The following is a 25,738-nucleotide window of genomic DNA, read 5'->3' as shown; positions in this document are numbered from 1 at the left end:
TTAATTTAACTATTAATTTTACAAAATTATATTTTTTGAATTATAATTTTTGGAGATTCAAATATCATGAATCAATGTCCCAAGAATCTATTTATTGATTTAACCATCCAGTTAATTAGTTAGTAAATAATTAGAAAATGTTGTTAATAATTTTATTTGCTTTTTGCCTATATTAACTATCATTATTTGCTTGTTAATAACATTTTGCTCTGAATTTCTTTTGTTAATAGATAATTTATCTATCTATCTATCAATCAATCTAATTGTTAAAAATTAATAAAATTTTCTTTATTCATTCATTGATTATCATCGTTTTTAATGAATGATTATAGATTGAATATGATAGCAAATAAATAGAAGAAAAATATTAAAGAAAGGATGAATTGATTTTTATTTTGAAATAGTAAGGCTTATAATAATAAATTGGCTAATAAAAATATAACAATAACTTATTGGATAGTATTATTGGATATATACATATATAAGGTATAATTAGATAATTTATTAATCAATTAGATAGCAAATAAGTAATAAAAAAATGTCAAGAACTAGCACCGGATTTTATCCTTGGAATAATCGCACATAAAACACCTTACTTTTAAAGGATGATGTTGGAAGATCCAAGCCATCTGCTTACAGTCTTCCACCTGTCGATTACACTTATGGCAGACCTCTCGAACGTGACGAAGAAGGAGCTAAAGAAGGTAATTGAAATATTATGTATGAATTGGGTTCGAGTGCTTTTCATTGAAAAAGATAATTATTAATTCTAATTTAGCACTTAGTCAAAATAAATTACATTTTCCTGATGAGAAAACTAAAATTTAAAATGATTGTTAAGCGAGAAGATTTATAGAATGAATTTTTTTGTTCAAATAACTTTAAGATTAAAGAACATAACTCAAAAACGAAATATAACATCATATTAATCTAATAATGGAAATAACAAGATTTTGAGAGCATAATAATTTATTATTTAAATAATCCATTTTAAAATTATTTTGATATTAAATTGTTAATAATTTTTTTGGTTAAAAAATAAATAGTTAGCATGACTTGGAAATACCACGCTGAAACTCGTCCTAAAGAACCAGATCGTGATTTTGCTAAGCTCAATAAGATGTCTCTTACTCAGGGTTTGCATAAATCAAATGTAACTACCATTATTATCAATAGATAAGCATAATACGCAAACATAGTTTGTTTCAATTTTTCAACTAGTTTAGTTTAAAAAGAATGACAATTAAAGAAAAAAAATGAATTTTAAAAGAAAAATAATTAGTGATTTTTAATTTTTGGTTGATTATCTGCTAACTTGTTTACGATTGCAAATAAACCAAAATAAGTTACGAAAGAGAAATATATTAATTAATTAATAAATAAACAAATAAACAATTAAATTAAAAAGGATTTAAAATTTAACACTACAAAAGAGGGATTTTTGTAAATACAAATAGTTAACTTAATTTTCATTAAAATAGCAATTTTCTGATTACAGAAAGAGAGTAGATGCACGTATGAAGGTAGTTAAGGGACGTAATGCTCTTCCTTTGTACATTCCAGAAGAAGAATTCAGATACGGTTTACCAAACAGGTATATATTTTAATCAATTAAATTAAATTAAACCAACCAAATACTTACTTACTTAATTTGAAATAATAAAATAGACCTTCAACTCCTATCAAGTTAGTTTTAGGAAATTGCTATGGTTTAGAATTCTAACAGCGTATTGAATAGGATTATATGTATAGATCTTAATAGGTAATTCTTCAATTTATATTGAACTAAATAAATAATTACTGAAATATTTGCATGAATTATTTGTTTAAATAATTTTATTTAATGAAAAAGGATTCATTTAAACCCAGATTACTACCTAAAGGTAACAAGGCAAGTGATTTGAGTTATACATACACCAAATAAAAGCTATCTTAGATTTAATAAAACAACAATAAGGAATTATTCAAGCTAACTAAATTTAAAAAAGTTTAACCCAGAACTAACACTTATTTACATAAAAATGTAACTGATGTTGGAAAAACTTCGGAGATTCCAAACCATGAAGAACATTAGCACTATGATGCTAACGAAGTTCCTAACCAAGCTGTAGAGTGATGAGAATATTGATTTCTTCATCATCTATTTAATTTAAATATCTCTTTTATCTTTGGTATTTCTTTAACTACTTTAGTGATTTGCCAGTTTTAAGATCTAGCTAGCTAGCTAACTAACTAACTAACACCTTTCTTTTGTGAGATAAGATTATATTTTTCTTATAATTAGTCTTTTTATAGCAAGTTTTATACAAGAAATACGAAAAAGAGCCAAATGAATATTTTCATTCATAAATTCAATAAATTAATCAAATTATCAGATAGAAGAAATATGTTATAATCATTAAAATACATAAATATTACATACCTTGATTTATAATTATTATCCAATCCATATAAAATGCTTAATTACATCTTACTTGCTGTTTCTATATATTACATATCATCTCCTTTTTTAATAGATTTTTTAATTCGTTAACAATCCTTTTTCTTTGACATACATTTTACTACTGCAAAATAGTTAAAAACTGTTTTTTTTAATCTAATTCTTTAAAATTAAACAAAACTAAAATATTTATTTGTCTGTTATATTTTTAATTATTTAACAGACAAAAAAAAAATATAATAGCTAGTATCTATAATGTAACAAAATGTTTAATATCTCTTTTATCTTAATAATGAACACAATAATTTAAAAACAAATAAATTTAATAATAAATATAAATATAACCAACACTTGTTTTAAGTTTATAATAATATTTTATTGAAAAATATCCTGTTAAATAAAATTTACATTTATTACAAATAAATATCAATTAAATAAATATAATTTTTCATTTGATTTTAAGAGTTTTATATTTAATTTAAAAATAAAAAAAATTATTTTACTTAAGAAACTATCTCTCAATTTTCATTAAGAGTTATGAGAATAAATTGTAAAATTTAATCAATAAGCATAAATAAAATCTATGGAGGGATTCTTTTTTATAAATTTGTTGAAAGAAGAATTATTTTGAAAAGGTTTTTCATATATGGAGTATTAAAAGGAAATAAAGAACCTTTCAAATGACTCCCCTATATACTTATCATTTTAAAATTATTAGTTTTAAAGCTAAAAAATAAATATAAGAATTCTTAATTTCATTAAAATAATTAAATAAATTATTTTTAATTAAAAAAATCTTTTTTCTAAATGGTTATTTTGATAAAGTTAAACAAACTAATGTTAAAAAGATTTATTTATACATATTTATTTAATAAGTAAATAAATATATCACTGCTATCCTTAATTTTATTATAGAATTAATATTATTAAATTAGATTAGATTTATTTCAAAATCCTTATTATTTTGAAAGAATCAAAAAAAAGTTGGAATTAATATTTGCAAACAAAAGTAGATATTTAAGTTTCCAGAAAATATTTAGCTAGAAGCCAAAATTTATAAGTATATTTCAATAAAAAACAATAAGAAAGATAGTGGTAGGAATCAAATTTCAAGATTATTTATTACAAAAATAATTTAAAAATATATAATAAGTAGCAATAAGTAGTAGAAATGATACTAAAATAGCTAATTAAGTATTAATTCTCGAACATTCGTCCTATGAGAGTTAAATACGTTTTGCAGAGTAATCACACTATGTTTAATCTAAATCATTTTAGGAGTGCTTTGGCTGCATATTACTATGCTAGATCCAATGGAGCCTCTTTTATCCTCCATCTGGACGACATTAAGGATTAAGTATATTTAATCAAATCTTAAAAATCTAAATGCAATGAAATCAATATTTTTTTAATATAATTAAGTCGGATCACCTAGATTTTAGAGATCTCTATACAGGGATATTAAAGTAGTGTATTAATTGGGACGAAGGTATGTTTTATTATAAAATGAATGTGCGTTATTTAATATATTTAATCAATTATAGGATATCAAAATTAGTATGAAGAGGAGGGACAACTTGGTCCTTACGAAAGCTCTAAAAAATTAGATAGATATAAAGAAATTGCTGAATAACTGATAAAAGAAGGAAAAGCTTATAGATGCTTTTGTGATAAAGAAACTCATATTCAATAAAATAACTTAATTTATAAAAATAACAAAATACCATAATATAGCGGAGTATGTAGAAATTTAACAGAAGAATAGATCCAAAAGAAATTAAATGACAAAGTTGAATATTGCATAAGACTCAAAGTAATTTTAAAATTCTATTTTGGTTTAGCTTAAAATTAAAAAATTTTGAAACTAAAATGTAGACTGATGAACTTACCAGAGACCCATATAAGAAGATATTTTATAAAGATGAAATATAGCTAAATCCTTTTATTTATCAAGCCTTTTTGTATGACATGATTATTTTTAAAACAAATGGTTAGCCATCAAAATTCTTTAGCTTTTCCATAGACGACATAGATCAAAAAATAACTCATGTTGTTAGAAATTAAGAATGGATGAAAGACATCCCTAAGTAGCAAGTTATTTACTAACTTTTAAATCATTAAGATCAACCTAAGTTTTTCCATTTGCCGAATATGCTTGATGTAAATCTTAATTTATAAAAATTTAGATTTATTTCTTAAGCAAAATAAAAATTTTAGAAAGTATTTTTATTAGATTTTTTATATAATAGAGTAATCATAGATACTTCAAGAACGAAGAATTATTTAGATACTTTTAAGTTAAAGATTTTATTAAATAAGGAGTTTCAATTCAAGCTTTAGCTAACTTTGTCATTACCTAAATATGGAGAAACTAGGTTGTCAATTAAAAAATCAAGTAACTCAAAGAAGAAGGTAAAACTTAAGATGAAATATATGCCCTTGAATTATACTCACCTGAATATCTCATGAATAGCTTCACTATGCAAGATGTTAAACAAGAAAGCTTTGAATATGACTAGCTAAAATTGAATTACTTCAATAGATACTTCATACGCCAAAAATATATGCCTCTTTTTGGAGACGATATTAGTTAAAAATAAAGTGATAAGCTTATCAATGAATTTAGGGAAATTCTCATTTAGCAATTAGGCCCTGACTTCTAGGAAGCTATAGACAGAGTTAAAGATAAAAACATAGTGCAGATTATAGAAATAGTAACTAACAGAATTAGAAAATATGAAGATCTTAGTTCTTACCCATTCTTTTTTACTGATCCTACTTATAACACTCAAAGGGAAAAATCCTCTAGAGAATTAGTTTTTAAAGATCCTGTAATAAACCAAAAATATGCACAAGTAATCAAAGATATGATAAATATTTATAATAAAAAACTTGCTGACAGCTAGTTTGATGAGTCAAATATTAACAAATAAATTTCTTATTACATTAAAAATGTAAATTCAAAGCTAGATAAAGACGTTTATTATAAATTTTTGAGATTCACATTAACAGGATATCATTAATCTCACGCTATAGGTCTTGTTTCATAAATTATTGGAAAATCTGCATGTTTGAGAAGACTCAGAAATATGTAAAAGCTATTAGAGGAAGTACCCTAATAAGAATGATCGATTATTGATTATCTATTGACTATAACTTGCTTGATAAATTGGATTTATTAACAAGAAAGAATAACAAAAAAATCTTTTATAAATTATATTTAATTTATTAATTTATTAACTTATTAAATTAACATTTATATTTTATATTCAAAGCCATTTATATTTTATCTTCATTTCTTTTTAAAATTATAAAAAATATTAATTTTATAATTGTAAATTAATAAAAAAGTTGGATTGTTTTCTCATTTCTAATTACTTGCTTCGTCAAGAGAGATTTAGAATGACAAAAAACTTAACCTATTTCTAAAATTTTGATTTGGAAAACTTGTTTGTTATCATTTTCTTATGTAATCACACAATTATTTTGAATATTTTAAAAAAATCCACTATTCTTACATAATGTTTTATAAAAATTAGAATTGCAGTTTATAAATTTTTACATTTTTTGTATTATTTTTAATGATTTTTAATTAGTTTCGTTAGCTTTTGCAAAGAAATAAAATAGAAATATAATATATATAAGTATTGAATAATGTTTTTTAATAAAAATTCTCAGATTTGCTTAAATCTTTTGAATGTTACAAATTATTTTTTCATTTTTTTACTAAAGTCATAGAAAATTATTCCAATCAAAAAGAATTATCTCGAAGTTCGATTATATTTAATGTTTTTAATTAAGAATTTTAGAAGAAGAAAAATCAATAATTTGAATAATAAAAAATAATTCCCCCACCGGGACTTGAACCCGGGTCTGAAGGGTGAAAACCTTCTATCCTAACCTGCTAGACTATAGGGGATTACATTTATTTATATTAATTTTTCAAAGAACTTTCATTTTTTTTGATATTATAAAATAACATTTTTATTGAAATGAAATTTAAAGTAGATAATTATATAAATAAAACAAAATAATTAAAAAGTAATTCCCCCACCGGGACTTGAACCCGGGTCTGAAGGGTGAAAACCTTCTATCCTAACCTGCTAGACTATAGGGGATTTACAAATTAATAGCTTTACTTTTATTATTTCTAGACTTGTCTCAAATTATTTGTACTATCAACTGCTAAAAAAAATGAGGAAAGATATTTAAAATACATTTTTTTAAAGCTTTTTTACTCATTTTTTACACATAAATTTAGTTTATGTATGTTTTTCTTTGGCTATGTCCATAATTAATAGAAATAATCATTTTTTAATTTAAAAATAAATAAATAAACTTTCATATAAAGTATTGTAATATTTTACTAAAATAACATTCTATTTAAAAAATAAAAATAGGTATTTTCTTACCTTTTTATTAAACATTTTTTATATAAAGAATATATTTTTTATTTTATCCCAAAATAAAAAGATTTAATAAAAAAATAATTCCCCCACCGGGACTTGAACCCGGGTCTGAAGGGTGAAAACCTTCTATCCTAACCTGCTAGACTATAGGGGAGTTATATTTTATAAACTTGAAAGGAAAATAAATTTTGTTAAATTTTAATAATAAATTAATTAATAAAAAATAGTTAATTTAACGGACTAAAAAGTATTCCCCCACCGGGACTTGAACCCGGGTCTGAAGGGTGAAAACCTTCTATCCTAACCTGCTAGACTATAGGGGATTACATTATTGTAACTGATTCTGATTCATAAATTTTATTATTTTTTGGATTCAAAACTAACAAATTAAATAGAATGTGATAACATTTAATTCAAAAATAATTCATCAGCTGGTATTAAAACCAGTGTCTAAAGGGTGAAGACCTTTTATCCTAATCTGCTAGACCATAAAATATATTAAGTCAATAAAAAGTAAATAAATAAATTTACATATATTTAATTTTATATTTTTGTAATTTATTTAAATAAAAGTTACTAAAAAAGTATTCCCCCACCGGGACTTGAACCCGGGTCTGAAGGGTGAAAACCTTCTATCCTAACCTGCTAGACTATAGGGGATTACATAATTGCAACTGATATTGATTAATAAGTTTTATTATTTTTCAAATTGAGAAATAACAAATTAAGTAGAATATGATAACATTTTATTCAAAAAGTATTCCCCCACCGGGACTTGAACCCGGGTCTGAAGGGTGAAAACCTTCTATCCTAACCTGCTAGACTATAGGGGATTTATAATCTTTTTTATCAAATCTGATAAATCATTTTTTTTATGACAAATAATAAATTTGATATTGTTTTTAAATATTTTAGTTTTAAAAATATTTCCCCCACCGGGACTTGAACCCGGGTCTGAAGGGTGAAAACCTTCTATCCTAACCTGCTAGACTATAGGGGATTACATAATTCTAACTGATCCTGATTCATAAGTTTTATTATTTTTTGGATTCAGAAATAACAAACTAACTAGAATATGATAACATTTTATCCAAAAAGAATTCCCCCACCGGGACTTGAACCCGGGTCTGAAGGGTGAAAACCTTCTATCCTAACCTGCTAGACTATAGGGGAGATACAGTTGTATAATTCACAGGCCAAAATTTGTTTTAATCTTTTCTGAAATAGTAAATTATTAAGTAAGCAAATATTTTTACTAGAATATTGACTTTAAAAAAGCTTCCCCCACCGGGACTTGAACCCGGGTCTGAAGGGTGAAAACCTTCTATCCTAACCTGCTAGACTATAGGGGAGTTACAAATAAATATTAAGTAGAAGAAAGAACAAAGTTAAAATTTATAAATGAATTAAAATGTTATTTTTTATGTTTTTTAGAAGATCTATGCATTTTTTTGAATAAAAGATATATCCATTTATAATAAATGACTTATTTTAATAAATTTAAATTAATATTAGATATTTTAAAAAGACTTTAATAAATGAATGATAGTTTATATGAATGTAACGAATTTAAGAAATATGCAAAAAGAAAATTAATTATATTAGTTTTCCAATATAAAAATTAATAGAAATTATCTTAATTTTGTAGTTATATATTTTGTATAATAAGGATAGGAAATATGGAAAAATTTGGAGCTACATTTATTAATAAGGATGGCCATACAGATGGAACACTATTAAAAGAAGCAAAAATAGTAGGATTGCTGTTTGGTGCTGATTATTGTGAACCATTTAACAGATTTTTACCAAATTTAACAGATTTTTATAATAATGTGAATGCTGATGAAAAAGTTTTTGAAATTCTTTATTTTCCTTTTGATTAAAAAGCAAGTCAATTTCATGAATACTTTTAAGATTTACCATGGCTTTCTTATGAATTCAAAGATGCTAATAAAATAAAAATGTATCTCGAATATAAACAATATATATAAGGTATTCCTTGTCTTATTATTATAAATCCAGATGATGGCTCTGTTTTAACTAAAAACGGAAGAGGACAAATTGAAAAATAAGGGATTGAAGCGTTTGAAAATTGGCAAAATATTTTATCAATGAAATGAATACTAAAAGCTAATTTATTTATTTACTTAACTTAACGCATTTTTATGAAAAAATAATCTTAAATTAGAATAAAATATAAAACTCTTTTTGACAAATTAATGCTCTTATCTAATAATAATCTCTAGTATTTCTTTCTATTTATCTATATTTTAAAAACCTTTTTATATTCGTATTATTTTAAATAAAAGTTATATAATGGCTTGAAATAACTAGTTTAAAATGAATTTATTGCAATAATTTTTGTGATTACATAATTGATAAATTTATATTAAGCTTATCACTTACTTATAAATGCTATTATTGCATACTTATTTAATTGGCTTATCTGTTTTGAAATAAGCAAATAAAAATAATATCATTTTAAATCAAAGTAAATTTTAATTAAATTTAAAGTATATGTTGAGAAAATTATAGTTTAAAGTATTCAAAATTATTTAAAATATTCAGTTTGATTTATAGAAAGTATTGATTGTTTATAAATGCTTAAATTATTTATATAAACTTTTTAATGTTTTTAAAAGTTTTACACATTTTCATTCATTTCATACAATTTAAAATAAATAATTATCTTAAAAAAACCTAAAATAGCTGTTTATTTTGAAGAGTATTGTTGATAAGATATTTTAGTTGTTGATAAATTGATATTTTTTTTGCGAAAAACTCTTATTGATTATTCTAATATTTTTAATTTTAAAATAAATGACTGTGATTTATATGAAAATCAGATGTTAAGCTCATGCGTAATATTTTAAAAAATTTAAATAACTCATAATTATGAAATTAAATAATAAATGAACTAAATTAGCTAAAATATTAAATTATACAAATGAATTATTAATTAATTCCTAATTTTCATTCATTCATTATTGATTTGTGACTGATAAATAAGAATGGTTTTAAAGATATATTTTTAACAAATCAGAATTAATTTTGAAAGATATTTATAAATACATTCATTCATTCACTAATTAATTATTTTGTTTTTAATATATTAAAAATTCAATTGAAATATTAAACAACATCAACCACTTACATAAATGATAACTAGAAGTTTAAGAAATTTATTTAATTTATAAACAAATTAAGCAGTTAGCAGATTTGGAATACAAAATAAGTTGTTTAAAGCATTTTCTACTTCTGAAGAAAACTATTACAGTAAATATAATTCAAGATCTTAAAAGATTCAATTTTCAAATTAGATAAATGAATAATTGAAATCATTATTTTAATTTAAAAAATAGAGTTATTGGGAGTTAAGCATAATAGCTCACCGGAAGAAATTAAGAAAGCTTATTATAGCTTAGCTTAAAAAATGCATCCAGATGTTAATAGTGATAAAAATTCAGGAATACAATTTGCGAAAATTAATAAGTAGACCTATTGAATTGTGATTTATTTTTAGAATATTCTTATTTTATTCTTTGAAAGCAAAATGAAAACTTAAAATAATTTTTAATTAAAAAATAATTGTAAATTGCAGAAAGTTTGAATTTAATTTAAAATGATTATTGCCAATTCAACTTAAACTATTTCTTAAAATTTATCAAATAGCGCCTATTAAGTTCTTAGTGATGAATAGAAAAGGAAGGAATATGACAGAAGTTAGTAGTTAAATGATGATATATTTGGATCTTAAAATAGAAGATAGACATATTAATAATAAGCAAGTGGAGGATTTGATCAATTTGTTTATGGAAATAAATCAAATATAAATTTCGAAGACTTCTTTTCATTCGATGAGGAGATTCTAAAAGAGTTTTTGAATAAAAGTACAAACAATAAATTTAGATAAAATAATAAAGCTAAGTATGAAAGTAATAAAGCTTAATAATAGAAAGGATAGAGTTAAAGGTATGTTTATGATGAGACAGAATTTGACTTTTTAAATGATGAAGATTAAGATATTTTTGATGATTTTGGTAAGAATAAAAAAACTACTTTCTCAAAAGATAAAAGAAAGAAAGGATCAGATGTCAATCAAACTATTTAAATTACATTCGAGGAATCTATTAATGGATGCAGTAAAACAATAGATATTGAAAAGAAGTAACTTTGTGAAAAATGCAATGGAACTAAAAGAGCTCCAGGTTCCAAAAAAAAATTATGTAAAACATGTAAAGGAACAGGAAGTGTTTAGTTTTAATAAGGATTATATGTTTGGGAGTTTAAATGTGAAGAATGTAATGGTTAAGGTTAAATAGTCGATTGTCCATGTAAAAACTGCAAGGCATCAGGATTGACTACTTAAATAGTAAAAGAAACAGTACACATACCAAAAGGAGTTAATCATGGACAAACAATTAAATTCCCAAATTAAGTAATTCTTAAAATATTAAATATTTATTTTAATTCGTTTCAGTAAGTTTAAAATTATAATTCAAAAAAAAGGGGCTTTTTAAATTTTAATTTTTAAAATCCTTTAAAAGATTTTTTTATTTCCTTATTAAAAAATGTTAAAAGTTCAATTAAATATTAAACTCTTATTTAATGTACTTCCTCTATAATTATAATCCCCATCACCTAAATATTTTGCTATTTTTTGGTTATTATCTAAAACAAACATACTTACTTTCCAACCCATTTCATTCTATCTATTTATTAAATATTTACAATAATTATTATAAATAAAATAATTTTTCTTTATTGAAGGGTAATTTAAGTGAAAAAGGTGGTGCTCCTGGCGATCTAATAATAAAATTAAAAATATAAAATGATAAAGAATTTAAAAAGACTGGACTTGATATATTAACTGAACATACAATTTCTCCAGCTAAAGTATAAAAATTAGCTTTTTATATGAAGTATTTGATAAATTTGTTTTTAAATTAGGCAATTTTAGGTGGAAAAATTTAAGTAAAGACAACAAAAGGAGATGTAGAAATTAATATTCCTGCAGGAGTATAAGATGGACATAAATTAAAAATAGTAGGTTATGTAATTTAAATTACTTTATTTTATAGGAAACTTATTATTTAATAAATAAAACTATATTTTAAAAGGGGGTTTAAAGAGATAACAATAAAGAGTCTGGCGATTAATATGTTACTCTTAATGTTAAAATACCTAAAAAAGTATCAGTAGAGGAAAAGCTACTTTATGAATAACTTCTAAAGTTAGAGAATGAGTGAAATATATTTAATTTAATAATTAATCTTAACATATATACTTAAAAATATAAAAAAATAACTTTTATATTATATATTGTTTATGAATCTATTTATATTATTTCCATAAATGTATTTAGAAAAATAAATATTAATTTTATTAAGAAATAAATACTCAACCTTAAAAAAGAACTGACTGACTGACTGACTCATTCAACTTTAAATAAATAAGAATTTTCTATTCTTAATTATTGTAGGAATATTTTGATATTTAGAAATCGAATTTGAAAAATAAATATTAAGGGAAAAAACAATAGTGATAATAATAAGATATCAACTATTATTTATTTATTTTTTCTTTATCTATAAACTTGCTAACAGTAAAAGTAATATTTTTAATAGAATTTTGATGAGTAGAAGAAAAATTAAAGAGGAAAAAATAATGATTAATTCTTCACAAAAATTTAGTAAATTTTAGAATTGAATATTTTAAGAGTAATTGACTGATATATTTTTAAAAATTAATAATAATTAGTTAAAATTAACAAAGTCAGTAATTAAATAAATTTGTTTAATATATATTAGTAAGATAAGTTAGTTAATTGATTGATTGATTGTTTATGAAATTAAAGTATATTAAGGAAATCGATGTCTTTGGTCCTAAAATAGAATTAAGACTAGGTGACAAAAAAACTCATAAGACTCTATGCGGAGCCACCATGACTCTTTTTGTCGTAGCATGTTCAATAACAGCAGTTATTTTAATTGGGAAAGAATTGATTTAAAAAGATAGTCCAAGTGTATCGTTTTAGCAAATCCTAGCTTATGAGTCTAATAACGAAATCAGCTCTAATGTAGGCAGCTTTGGATCATTTAGTTAGATCTCTTTAAATGATATCTAATTTATGGTTGGGATTACAGATTTATAGGGATAGGAAATATCAAAAGACATCATCGATAAATTATAAATTCAAATATATTTTGTATAAAAAGATGGTAATAATTACCAAAAAACTCCAATACAAACTGAGCAATGCAAAAGCGATTCCTTTTAAAATTATAATATAAGTGATTTTAATCCAAGCAATTACTTATGCTTAAGCGATAATCAGTAATTTGAAGCTTGGGGGTATGATACAGATTTTAAAGCTCAATATTTTGAGGTTAGTGTTCAGTGCAAAACTACCCAATGCTTATAATCTTGTTGCTAATATTAAAAATTGAAACTAAATTTATTATATTAAGACTAGTACTTTTCTCCTAACAAATATGCATAATGCTATACTCCAATCTACAACAGCAAGTATATTGAATTTAATTTACTATAAAATGGTGTTGATGGTAGCTAAGACTATGATTTAATTTTACAAAAATCTACAGTAGTCACTGATTAGGGTTGGCTTACATCTACTTTTGAGAAAAGTAACTATGTTATTATTAATGAATTAGCCTAATCTTTAAACTCTAATGTTGATTTTGTGCTCTCTCTAAGAATATCTGTTCATCCATTAAGGCTCATTTATCAAGTAATTATTACTTAAAGCATAATACTTAAAACTAGCAATTTTCTTAATGTTTAATAAGAGTTATTGTGATTTTATAAAAAAATTAGTTTTAGTTTTACTTACCATCATAATAAGAAAAAAAAAGATTTGTTATCAAACTTTTTTACTGGAGCAAAAAAATTATCTCTTAATAAAAAAATACTTTTGTTATATTTGCTAGTAATGAATAAGTTTTTTTTAAAAAAAAATTATTATTTTTATTTTTAATTTTAATTTACTTAATTTTATGACAGTTAATATTAACTGATTTTTAGCAAATATCGCTACTATTTAACTATTTTACTATTATAGATCTAAAAAATAATTAAAAGCTTAAAATTGGTTCATTAAATGTTTAATTAATATTTTTATTATTAAATAGAGAAGTTATCTGAAGGTATAAGGCTTGCTTGCAGTAGTTGGTGGTCTTTTGAAAACTCTGATTTTAATTGGTAGAGTACTCGTTAAACCAATTGCAAAATTATCGATGAATTCTGAATTAGTAAATGAGCTTTTTGTTTTCGAGGACTAAAGAAATAGAAGATTAAGAAAAAGCTTGGAAAAATAAATGCAATAGAGTGACTCTGATGATAGTGATAGCAGTGAAATTTATAAGAAAGAAGAAAATAAGTTTAAAAAAGAATATGTTTTAAAAGAATTAGATCAGTAAAATTATTATCAAGATAGTGAAGCAAACTAGGAATTAAATTCTAACTAATAAGCATATGGCCAATATTTATAGCCTAAATAATTAGACAAAAAAACCCTTTAGTTAGATAACTAATATAATTAAAATGAATATATGTTTCAAAAATAACGCCTCTACCCTGCAGATTATTAAGTTAATGATTAGGAAAATAATAATAATTTTTTTAAAATAGATTATGTTGATTAGCTAAAAGGTATTAACCAAATAAAATAAAGAGAAAGCATTATAGATAGCAAAAATGTTTCTTCGATATAAAAAGCAAAGTTAAATCTTAAAAATTCAATAGCAAGGGATAAAGATTTATTCAGTTATAATACATAGCAAAATTTTAATACTTAAAATTAAATTCAATAAAAAGAGAACCAAAATTATTAAATTACCATAAATGATTCTGATAAAAAAAAGAAATATTCTGCCATAAACACTCCAAAATCAAAATTTTTATAAGAAAATTTAGCTCAGCAGAATAAATTTGAGAGCTCAGCATTCAAAAGAGTTAGAACAAGATCTAATTCTTAAACATCCAAAAAATAATTTGAAATTATTATAGGACAAGAATAAAAGCAAGCAGTATAAGAAATGAAAGGTGAATTAAATCTCAATTCAATTGATCAATAAAATATTGAAAATAAACAAGAAGATTAATAAGATGCAAGTGATGCTAATCATCAAGAATAAAACCTAGATCCAGGTAATGAAGAAAATAGAATTTTTAATGCAAGAAGGGCAAATAAATATTTAACAGCAGAAGTAAGCTAGAATCAATACAACTCAATTAAAGTTGATGATAGCTTAAAAGTATTCTAAAGTGTTAAATAGAATGTAAACTTATAAAAATAATAGGATCATTCTAATCAACAACAATAGCAGCAACCATCTAAACCAAATTTGTAAAATAAACCTAATTTATTTAAAAGAAAAGGAACAACTATCATCACCGAAATACTCTAAAAAAATTATTTAGTTTAGAGAGGTATGAGAAAAACAACTGTAAAAGAATAAAATGGTAACATTTCATTTATTTCATTAAAAAAATTTATTTTTGAATTTAATTTAATTGAAAATACCAAAAATTAAAATTCAAATTTTCATTTGAAATTAAAGATTTTTGAATTTAGAAATTAATTCCTATTAACCACTTGCTTTGATAAATATATATTAATCTACATTGACATTAAATAAACAAATATTTTTAATTAAAACAGAAGATAATGCCAGATTTTCTAATGAATTAGAGAATATGTAAGAAAAACCATTAAGATTCACTTGCATAGATTACATTAAATACTATTTCTCACAACTGAAGTGTTTATCTAAGAAAAAGTAAATCAAGTATTCTGTAAAGAAAGTTACTGAGCGTTTTGATATCATATACATTTTATAAAAGCTTGTGGAAATAGATAAATTAAAAGTATTGCTTTTGTCTTATGAATAATAAAAACTTTTTGAGTATATGCCTAAGCCTGTTGTGCAAACAGATCCTGAAAAGTAAGAGAATAATTTGATGCTAGGTAGAATGAATGCAGATCTTCAGCAAAATTGGACTCTTCTCAATTCAGAAAAAGGAAATTTAGATAAATTTACTGAGGCTTTCCACGCTTACAAATAGATTCAAATGAAACAAGAAAAAGAGCCATTAGATGAACGTCTGATAATGATGTTAGATCCTGATGTTAAAAGATACTTTGACATAACTAAAGCGGATGGAAGCTAAGTAGTGACACCTAACAAAAACTCAAGAAAAGTTTCTATGATCCCTCTCAAATTTAATGTACCAGATTAAGGATAGGGATTAAAACAATCTATTATGTTAGCTAGATCTTAAATGCAATAGTTAAGATTATAACAACAAAAAGACGAAGTACGAATGAGGTTAACCTCTTCTTACATAGAAAATGATTGTGGTTAAGATAATTAACAAAAACAAGAAGATAATCAAATAATTGATTTGTAATAATCAAATAAATTCAATCACTTCTATGAAAAGGAAGAAAATAAAAATATGAAAAACAGAATTAGTTAAAAGTATAAAGAAAATATTTAGTTTTAGCCTTTGCTCGCTCCCAGTGGAGATGTTAATTCGCCTAAAAGCACTTAGTAGTTTATTCAAAGTTAAACCATGTTTAGTTAACAGCCATCTAACCAAAATAAAAACACTGAATAAAGAATTAATCATTTATCCTGTTCTGGAGAATAAATTGAGGAAAATATTTAAGGAAAAACTTCATATCCTAGGGAAAGTATTTGCCTTAATTAGGCTGATTATATGGAGAATAATAATTAATACAGCAAATTAAGTACTTTAAGCTTAAAGGATAACTAGTTCTCTTTTGCAAGGAAATCAATTGAGTCACCTTTATTCTTATTTGATCCTTAGAAGAAAAATTTGCTTAAACTTAGTAGTATTAAGAACATGCTTATGCCAGTAAGTCAAACAAGCTTGTCTATTCGTAATAGTAATTAAACTATGATTTCTCAAAAGGATGAAAACTAGGAAAGTTTAAATAAAAAAGATCTATTTGAGTAATAATAATTCTATTAAATATCACCTTACAGCTTTTTGTAGAATAAAAAAAGCCAAAAGAAAAGGCGTTGTTAATCCTAGCATGACTTGGAAAACATCAGCGAGTAGCAAGAAAATGAGTACTAAAACTAACTGTTTGTGTAACTTGGAAACCCCAAAAATATATCTTTTGGCAACTAAGCATTAATTTTAAGTAATGAAAATACAAATGATAAGAATGACCAATCATTAAAAAGGCTAATAGTTTTGAATAATTCAGATGAAACACAAGCTAATGAAATGATTCATTTTGATGATAAAAAACTATATGAGCAATTATTAATTAGTAAGTAAATTAATTAAGAATTTTCATAAGAAAGAAAAGACAAAAAACATTCTCAAGATTATAATTCAGAAATTAATATCATAAACAATAAATTTAGAAAAAATTCTGAAAGTAATCATAATAACACTCCTCCTTTATAAGCACACAGATAAAACTCTCCTAATTTATCTCATTTGATTCCTTAACATAGGAAAAACACAAACAGTGTTGGCAGTTAAAACAGCTTATTTAACATAAAAAAAGAAAGCCTGAACTTAAATGGATCAAATAGCTAAGCACTTAAAGATAGTCCTATCCTTGATTTTGATAATAATTTTCTTAGTTTACACCATCCAAGACTATTTTTTGTGAACCCTTTTAATAGAAATATTACAAGCTAGAATCAAGAATAAAACAATGAAGTTAGTGCATTTAACAGAGAGAGCATAAAAAATAACGGAGTTAATAAAATAAATAGCAATCAAAGCTTTTAATCGATTCCAGAGGAATACTTGAGATCTAAAAGAGGAGATTTCAACTTATTTAATAATAATTTTATAGAAGAAAATAATGATAACAACCAACAAAAAATGTTTAATTAATAAGATAATTAATTGAGTTTTAAAAAGGGAAATATCTAACTGTAAAACAATTATTTTAAAACAACATACAGTTAAACAGAGTAAAATACTCCTCATAATCATAAACATGATTTTAACAGTAAATACCAAAATAATAACAATACTTAAGATAATAATTATCCTAATAGGGTCTCAGAGCCTTCTAAACAATTAAATTATCATATAAAAAACAAATATTCAACTCCCTCTTAAAATGTTTCACCATTCAAAAATCCAAAAATGTAAGAACTATTTTAGCCCTTCTCTTATAATTCTTCACAGCATGATTAATAATTAAACATTTAGTAAACAACGAGTATTAACTCAATTTAGAGTAACTTTAAACAAGTTAAAAGCAGCATTAACTCAAATCAAAAAGAAATTAATTATAATCAAGTTCACTAATAAGACAATAACAGCTAAGAAAATATTTAATTTTTCAAAGATATACTTTAGGATCAAAATGCTTAAAAGAGATCTAAATTATAAAGCACTTAGATGACAAATTTTGATCCTAATAATAGATAAATGAATGATTAGAACTTGTAAAATATAGAAATGACTCCGTAAAAATTAGATTAAGAAGATGAAATTTCATTAGAAAGTTTTAAGTAGCCTAATTTAAACCAATAAAAAAGTTACAGATATTCTTCAATTAACTTTAATATTCCATAGCAAATTAATTCTTAGCGTCGCATAAATATCGAAAAACCTTAAAATGCAGATAAAAATATCTAACTAAGTGCTAATAAAAGTATCAAGCAAAGAGTAAGCCTAAATCCTCAACTGATTTCAAGTCAGAACTAAAATGGTTTAAATAATTCATAAGTTCAAAACTTTTTGAAGAAAAACAATAACGCTAAGCTTTATGAATCCCCATACACCTAGTAGTAAAGATTCCTGAAAAAGAGGTAATAAGAAAAAATAGAGCAGCAGCTAAGAGAATCACAGTACAGTCAATAAATAAATAATAGTGTCTTTTAAAATTATCATAATGAGGCATAAGATATTAATAAAAACCCTAGAAGCTAAAATAGTTAATCACACAAATCAAATAAGAGCTAAGAAAAATTTGATATTCAGAAAAAGGTTACCATTAATTAGCCAAAAAATTATAGTTAAGCCCAAGCAGGTCGATAAATTGCAAGAAGCCCTTCTATTTAGTAGGAAGCTCTTCTTACAACTGAAAATGATGAGAATAAAGATTTTATCCCTAGAAGCGAATAGCAACAGTTTTCACATAATTTTTAAATGTAAACAGAAGAAAATGAAGATCTAATTCAATTTAATAGAACTAGTAGGGGTGGTTCAATAAGTTCTTTTTCTGAAACAAAAGAAAATGATTAAAAATAAAAAACTGAGCCTTTGTAAACAGAGGAAATTATCATATTTGATGAAAAAGATACTGATACAAACCACCATAGCCAAATTTGATTTAAATTAAAAAAGAATTCAATTTTTTTTAAATTAAAAACTTAATAAATACATTTTGATTTTTGATATTTAATTGTTAATCTAATATTAAGTTTTTTATTTATTTATTTATTTATTTTGTCTGTCAAATTAAGTTTTTAATTAAATAATTTAAAAAACTGATTTAAACAAATGAATGCAATTAAACAATAAATTGTTAAATTGTTATTTATTTATTTGTTTGTTTAATGTTGTATTATTTTATTTCCTATTTTTCTGTATTTTATATAAAATTAGAAAAAAATTATTTTTGATAAAAAAAACATATTGTAAATGTCCATAAAATTAAGATTATTTTAGAAAATTTGAAAATTTTTTTGGTTTTAGTTAAATAGAATATTAACACCTAAAAAACTTGTTTGTTTAGTAAAAATAAATGAGAATTCACATTATTTTTTTAATAGTCTTAAATAAATGAGGGTTTTACAACTATAAACGAAAAAAAATAAGATATTTAAAAGAAAACATTAAAAATTTAAAAAATTAATTACAATATGTAATTTGCAATCAATATAAAATGACAATTAACAATTATATAGTAATTGATAAAATTGTTAGGATTTACTAAGAAGATGTGGAGTTAACACATTTTATCACTGAGCTAACATAATTTGAGATAGTTGAAACAGAACTTGAACATTTTTATTAAGCACAACTTAATAAATCTGAAGCCTATTTGGTACTTGAGTAACAGTTTGCAAAACATATTTAGATATTCGAGAATTCATTTTGGCAGGTGTAATCAACAGGATTACAATTATTAAGATTTATTGTTTTACAATAATCAAAATGGGTAGTATAAGTGTTATTTGAAGCATTTGGATTATAATTAACTTTAGGAGGTACTTTAGGGATAGGATTCACACATTGTTGCAAGTTACTACCAAGTCCAAGTACAGCAATATTAGTTATTCCATTAAAGCAAGAAGTCAAGCAAGCATTTTAGACATTAATTGGTTGACTTAAACAATTCTATCCGCAAGCTATTAATTATGATAATTATACAGAGCATTGTTGATCATTTTGATTACATTAAAATGTAGATGCAGCTAAAGCAACACATTGATTCAGAGTAAGAGGTTTTTAAGTAGAAGATGAAGAATCAGAAGAAGAAGGTGGTGTTGAACTTGCACAGCTGATGATTGAGGATATGCTGTTTTAAACAGAATCTATTGAACTTGTGCATTTTTATTGGGCACAAGTTATTAAATCAGCAGATATTTTTGTAGTTGCATAACAGTTACCAAAGCATATATCAGCATTTATTTTACTGTTTATACAAACATAATCAACAGTTTAGCAAGGACTTGGAGTTATTTACCTACAATAATCAAAGTAGGTAGTATAAGTGTTATTTGAAGCACTAGGATTATAAGTAATATTAGGAGGCCCATAAGAACTAGGGTATATACATTGATATAAGCTTTATCCAAGTGATATTACTGAAATTTCCGAAGCTGCTTTAGTACAATTAAGGAAACAATCTGCTTAGGCGCTACTTGCTTGAGTCAAGCAGCTTTATACACAAGTCATAATTGTTTTTAGCTATTAAGGACATGATACATTATTAGGATTACATTAAAAAGTTGTTGAAGCTAAATTAACACATTGGTCAGCAGTAAGCTGAGGTAAAGCATTAATAGAAGTAAGGGAGATGAGAGCTAAGCCTAAAATTATAAATTTCATTTTTTATTTTTAAGGATTTTATATTTTATATTAATTAATTATTTTTTTTTTCTAATATGCTTAAATATCTATCAATTTATAGCAAAAAAATATCTTTATTAATTATTTTCAATATTTTTAGTAACAAATTTATTAGCTTGTGTAAATAAAAGTTAGTATTAGATTATCAAAAAATATCAAACTGATTTTAATTAAGTAAGATTAAAGCTAAATCGATATTTTATTAATAGTACTTTAAGTATTTAAAAAAAGTTTAAGCTGTCTAAATTATTGAGATTGTGTGAGTTTAAAAGAGCGTTTTAAACTAAATAGTTTTGTAAATAAATTTAAAAAAAAAAAATATTTTTTATTATTTTTAACTAAACCCACTTAAAATGTGTAAATTTCTTTAAAATACAAATTTAAATCATTGCTTGATGATCAAAATTATTATGTTCGAACTAAAAATTAAGTTAATTAAAAAGAAGACAACAAAATTGTAATGATTATATTAAAATTCATTATTTTAAGACAAGTAAATTTTTATTGACAATCTTTTAGTTAAATAATAAGAAAATTTAGATAATAGAAATAGATTTATATACCCACTGTTTATTTTATTTTTTCTATTTTATAAATTTTTTATTACTATAAAAAAATAAATAAGTATTATCAAAAATTAAATTTTGAATAAATAAAACATTTTTTAGTAGAATACAAACAAATTAACAAAAGTTACTATAGATTTAATAATACAGTGATATTAGATAAAATAAATAATATAAAACTTAACATAATATAAGTTTATATGATTTTATTTTAAACATATTAAAAGATATATTTCTAAAAATTTATTGTAGATAATAATTGCTTGTTTGAAACAGCTTTATAAAAATCATGATTTTATATATGATACTTTTTTAAAATAAACATTTTTGGATATTAATATAAATTTAGAATATCTTACTTTTATTGTAAAGTTAGAAGCTTGTTATTTTATTTATGGTTATCTAATAATCTTTTATTTGATGAAAATAACTTTTACTTCGAACTTAATTTAATTTTTCAGTAAAATAAAAAAAGAAAAATAATCAAAGATTTTCATTTTCTAATGTATCTTAAGTGTATTTTAAAATACATGAAAAGATAACATAAAATTAGATTTCTTTATACTGTATAACCTATTAAATTGGGAAGTAGATATATTTTTTGGACATTTTTAAGGCGAAGCAGAGATCTTGAAATCATTGCTTTTAAGCAAAATTTAAAATTGATTATTAAACAAAGAAGATTTATGGAATATAAAATTATATTATAATGACAAAAATATAAGAAATATTTAATAATATAAAAAAAATAAAATAAAATTTTAAAACTTCTATATTGATTTCATTGTTTTAAGTATATATCATACTATTTGATTTAATCGTCATAAACATTAATCTTTTCGCTTAATTAGAAAATATCCTTCTAATAGTCTAAGTTGCTAATTTCTTAATCTGAGATCTTTGTTTCAAGAGTCTCAATTTACTATTACAAACTTTTAATTGTGTTTTTACAGGTTTGTAATTCATTTTATAGGGTCTTAGTTAGTTATTATTGTTTCATTATTTACTCATCTTTGGCTGCAATATCTGAAACTAATTATTTGCTTTTCTCATTTGAATCCATTTTTTTTTAATTTTCTTCAATCTTTTTCAGTATTTCATTAACTTTAGAATCTTATTCACTCATTATTTTTTCTTTTTCTTTGATTTCATCGACCAATTTTTTAGTTTTATCTACTAAATCTTTGTTTATTTTAATTGTAAGATTTTTTTCCTTCTAAAAATCAAGGTTTTTAGCTTTAAGCTCATCCTTCTCTTTGGTTAGCTTCTCTATTAGCTTATTATTTTCTTCTTCTTCTTTTTTACTAGTAGAAACTACTTTGCCAAAACTTTGTATGTCAGATAGTAGTTTTTACTTTTGTTCTTCATTTTGCTTAACTAATTCCATCTCATCATCTTGTAGCAAGTGTCTTAATTCCTTTTAGCCTTCAAAAAACAGTTTTTAATTAGGAACTATTGTACAATTATCAGCTTTTAATTCATTTTTGATTAAATCACACACAGACCTATTATTAAACTATTTCAAACTATATTTCACTTTGAAAGATACTTATTTTATGCTTTTTCCCTCATTTGCTTCATCTTTAATATCTATTGATTCAATCAATAATTTTTAATTCTTTAAACTTAAACTTTGTAATACATTTTTAACTTAATTTTGTTAATTGGATGTCAAATCAGTAAAAACAATACTACCAATACTTTATTCAATAATTATTTGCTTAGTTGTTCTTAACGATGACTTTATAAGTTCATCAATTTAATTCTAAAAATTTAATTTATTTTGCATTTTCTTTGTAAATTAATTAACAAATTAGCTCTTAAAAAAGTTTTCTACACAATCAAATATATAATAAAAAGGAAATTTAAATATATATCTAATTAAAAATTCATTCTAACTAAATACTCTCTAATTAAAACTATAAAAGAGTCATTCACTTTTATTTATATTTAACGTTTTTATTGGATATCGCGTCTATTATTTCTATTACCAATAATAAATACTTTTGCAAAGTAAAAAAAATTATTTTTATTTTTATTAATCTATTTATATTTATTTTATTTATTCTTTTGTTGTTATAATTTTATATAAATACTTAAATAAATTAGCATACAATCTCAAATAATATGCCAAAAAAATATTTACTTCTTTATTCAAAAAAAATAATTTTTTTAATTATAAAGTTTTAGATATTTTGGATATTTAATTAGTAAGATTGAGCTCGAAGAATTATGGTAATAATAAAATTTAAGATTAATAAATAAATAAATACTTATACTTTTATGAGCTTCTAAACTGAAGCATTAAACATTTTAATAAATAATTATAAAAATTTAAATCTAAAATACAAAATAATTTAAAGTATTTTTTATTTTAAATTCGTTAATATATCTGCTTACTCTAAATATATAATAGATAATTTTATTTAAAAATTGATAATAAAAATTATTTTGTGTATTTCAAAGTTAATAATAAAATTACAAATTAAAAATATTTCACTAATAATATCTATTAGGATTATTTATTACTATACAAAATTTATAATAATGAGATAGCTTTATCCTAGCTTGCTATAAGTATAGCATATTAACAATAACAAGACCATTAACTATTTCATTATGATTTTCTTCTGTTCTAATCAAAAAGGTTTAATTTGCTCAATTTAATCAATTGCAATTCGATTTAGTATTCTTAGGTTTTAATGCGTTGTTTTAACTTGAAAATTTATTTTTCATGTTCTAGCTAATCATTCTATTTATCAATGTATTAGATTTCAAGAGTTTCAATTTATTATTATAAACTCTTAATTTCATTTTGGTTGCTTAGAAGTTCCTGTTAAAGTTGGTCAATTTAATTTTAGTTTTTCTTTACTTCTTCTTCTTTAGCTGATAAAGTTTATTATTATCTTTTTTATTATTCATTTGTTTTAATATCTTTTTCTTATTCTTCTACTTTTTTAACCAAATCATTAATCATTTTTTTTCCTTCAATAATATTTTATTCCTTTTTGCTTTTTTCTTTTGTTTAATTGTTAAATTCTTTTTCCAAACCATCTTTTTTGGATATTTCTTGGTCTCTTAGTTCTTTATCAGCTGTAAAAGCCTTTTTATATTTTTCTATGGTTTTATTTAAGGATTTTATGGATTCGATTTATTCTTCTAAGGTAATTCGGGCTCTTTATTAAAATTTTTCTAATTCATTGATTTTCTGATACAAATTTTGAGTTTTTTCTTGGTTTTCTTTTATTTTTTCATTTTCTTTTTCACTAAGTAAATCTTTAAACTAATCTTCATTTTCGAAGTAATGATACTATTTCTTTTCCTTTTTGGTTGTGATTGATGTTTCAAGCTTATTATTAATCAATGATTTTACAGATTCTTCTTTTTCATATTAATCCAATCTATACTTAACAGTGAAGCTTAATTCTTTTTTATTATTACCCTAATCAGCAAATTCAATACTCTCTATCATTATTTTTTTGCTAATTAAAGTTTTTAAATTTTCTGATATCTCATTTTCTGATTTTGTTGATGTATTAACAACCGCTTATGCTTTAATTTCTTAAATAATAATCGAATTATATAATTCAACTGTTGAATCAATAAGCTATTGAACCTAAATCTCCAGAGGTTATTCTTTTTCCATTTTTTTTTATCTTACTTAAAAATAAATATCTTTTAATAATTGACTTAAAATAAAAAGTTTGTCACTTTTATTTAAAACAATCTTATTTACCAAATAAAGTACAATTGATTAATTTAAAAAAGTATTCTAATTAAATAAACATAAATAGCTAGATTTGATATTTTTATATTAAATGTCTAACACAACATACATTATCATCACAATCATTATAATTAAAACTGAAAAAAATAAAGTATTTAAAATAAAATTCTATAAAAAAACTGATTTTAAATTATTTCTAATCATATTTCATTTTCTCTCCCATTAAAAAAATATAATTTTATTTTCTCCATAAAATATTCAATAATAAGCTTTAACATTATTTATTTATTTATTTTAAAAAACATTTTTATTAATTTTTAATTTTTAGATTAAAAGTGTTGTAAAATATTTTAAATAAATTAAAAATATAAAAAAATTAATTATTTATTTGTTAAATTTTGTTTATTATTTATTATAAATATCATTTTTTTATTGATAAAATTATTAAATTTATATAAAATGATAATTAATTTTCTAAATTCATTGAGTT

General features: G+C 22.7%; 9 protein-coding genes across 9 annotated transcripts; 6 read left to right on the top strand and 3 right to left on the bottom strand. All coding sequences in view use genetic code 6, as the record gives it.

Moving 5' to 3' along the window:
• Positions 1-538: 538 nt before the first annotated feature.
• Positions 539-2,116, top strand: TTHERM_00974270 (hypothetical protein; the record flags this gene model as incomplete). Its single annotated transcript, XM_001009971.3, has 5 exons — positions 539-704; positions 1,047-1,153; positions 1,482-1,594; positions 1,669-1,762; positions 1,853-2,116. 5 exons carry the CDS (start codon positions 539-541, stop codon positions 2,114-2,116), a joined length of 744 nt encoding a protein of 247 aa, XP_001009971.2.
• A 1,495-nt stretch (positions 2,117-3,611) lies between these two features.
• On the top strand, positions 3,612-5,568 carry TTHERM_00974260 (tRNA synthetase class I (E and Q), catalytic domain protein; the record flags this gene model as incomplete). The annotated part of the gene is made up of 5 exons (XM_001009970.1): positions 3,612-3,797; positions 3,863-3,929; positions 3,985-4,253; positions 4,316-4,600; positions 4,690-5,568. The coding sequence occupies 5 exons, from the start codon at positions 3,612-3,614 to the stop codon at positions 5,566-5,568; spliced, it is 1,686 nt and encodes a 561-aa protein (XP_001009970.1).
• Positions 5,569-6,708: 1,140 nt separating this feature from the next.
• On the top strand, positions 6,709-7,474 carry TTHERM_000974164 (hypothetical protein; the record flags this gene model as incomplete). Its single annotated transcript, XM_012796091.1, has 2 exons — positions 6,709-7,003; positions 7,077-7,474. The coding sequence occupies 2 exons, from the start codon at positions 6,709-6,711 to the stop codon at positions 7,472-7,474; spliced, it is 693 nt and encodes a 230-aa protein (XP_012651545.1).
• A 1,054-nt stretch (positions 7,475-8,528) lies between these two features.
• Positions 8,529-8,969, top strand: TTHERM_00974160 (thioredoxin-like protein; the record flags this gene model as incomplete). The annotated part of the gene is made up of 1 exon (XM_001009969.1): positions 8,529-8,969. The coding sequence occupies one exon, from the start codon at positions 8,529-8,531 to the stop codon at positions 8,967-8,969; it is 441 nt and encodes a 146-aa protein (XP_001009969.1).
• A 1,038-nt stretch (positions 8,970-10,007) lies between these two features.
• TTHERM_00974150 (DnaJ carboxy-terminal domain protein) lies at positions 10,008-12,270 on the top strand (the record flags this gene model as incomplete). The annotated part of the gene is made up of 5 exons (XM_001009968.2): positions 10,008-10,125; positions 10,212-10,341; positions 10,522-11,287; positions 11,620-11,745; positions 11,800-12,270. The coding sequence occupies 5 exons, from the start codon at positions 10,008-10,010 to the stop codon at positions 12,268-12,270; spliced, it is 1,611 nt and encodes a 536-aa protein (XP_001009968.2).
• A 424-nt stretch (positions 12,271-12,694) lies between these two features.
• Positions 12,695-19,209, top strand: TTHERM_00974140 (transmembrane protein, putative; the record flags this gene model as incomplete). The annotated part of the gene is made up of 3 exons (XM_001009967.2): positions 12,695-13,600; positions 14,001-15,333; positions 15,533-19,209. The coding sequence occupies 3 exons, from the start codon at positions 12,695-12,697 to the stop codon at positions 19,207-19,209; spliced, it is 5,916 nt and encodes a 1,971-aa protein (XP_001009967.2).
• A 546-nt stretch (positions 19,210-19,755) lies between these two features.
• Positions 19,756-20,934, bottom strand: TTHERM_00974130 (hypothetical protein; the record flags this gene model as incomplete). Its single annotated transcript, XM_001009966.1, has 1 exon — positions 19,756-20,934. One exon carries the CDS (start codon positions 20,932-20,934, stop codon positions 19,756-19,758), a length of 1,179 nt encoding a protein of 392 aa, XP_001009966.1.
• A 1,368-nt stretch (positions 20,935-22,302) lies between these two features.
• Positions 22,303-23,310, bottom strand: TTHERM_00974120 (hypothetical protein; the record flags this gene model as incomplete). Its single annotated transcript, XM_001009965.3, has 1 exon — positions 22,303-23,310. One exon carries the CDS (start codon positions 23,308-23,310, stop codon positions 22,303-22,305), a length of 1,008 nt encoding a protein of 335 aa, XP_001009965.1.
• An 825-nt stretch (positions 23,311-24,135) lies between these two features.
• TTHERM_00974110 (hypothetical protein) lies at positions 24,136-25,287 on the bottom strand (the record flags this gene model as incomplete). The annotated part of the gene is made up of 1 exon (XM_001009964.4): positions 24,136-25,287. The coding sequence occupies exon 1, from the start codon at positions 25,165-25,167 to the stop codon at positions 24,136-24,138; it is 1,032 nt and encodes a 343-aa protein (XP_001009964.4). The 5' UTR covers positions 25,168-25,287.
• Between the last annotated feature and the right edge of the window lie 451 nt (positions 25,288-25,738).

The sequence above is a fragment of the Tetrahymena thermophila genome (assembly GCF_000189635.1).
Source record: "Tetrahymena thermophila SB210 genomic scaffold scf_8254769, whole genome shotgun sequence".
NCBI classification, from domain to species: domain Eukaryota; phylum Ciliophora; class Oligohymenophorea; order Hymenostomatida; family Tetrahymenidae; genus Tetrahymena; species Tetrahymena thermophila.
Note: the sequence above shows the minus strand (reverse complement) of the source record. Positions and strands in the feature narration are given on the sequence as shown.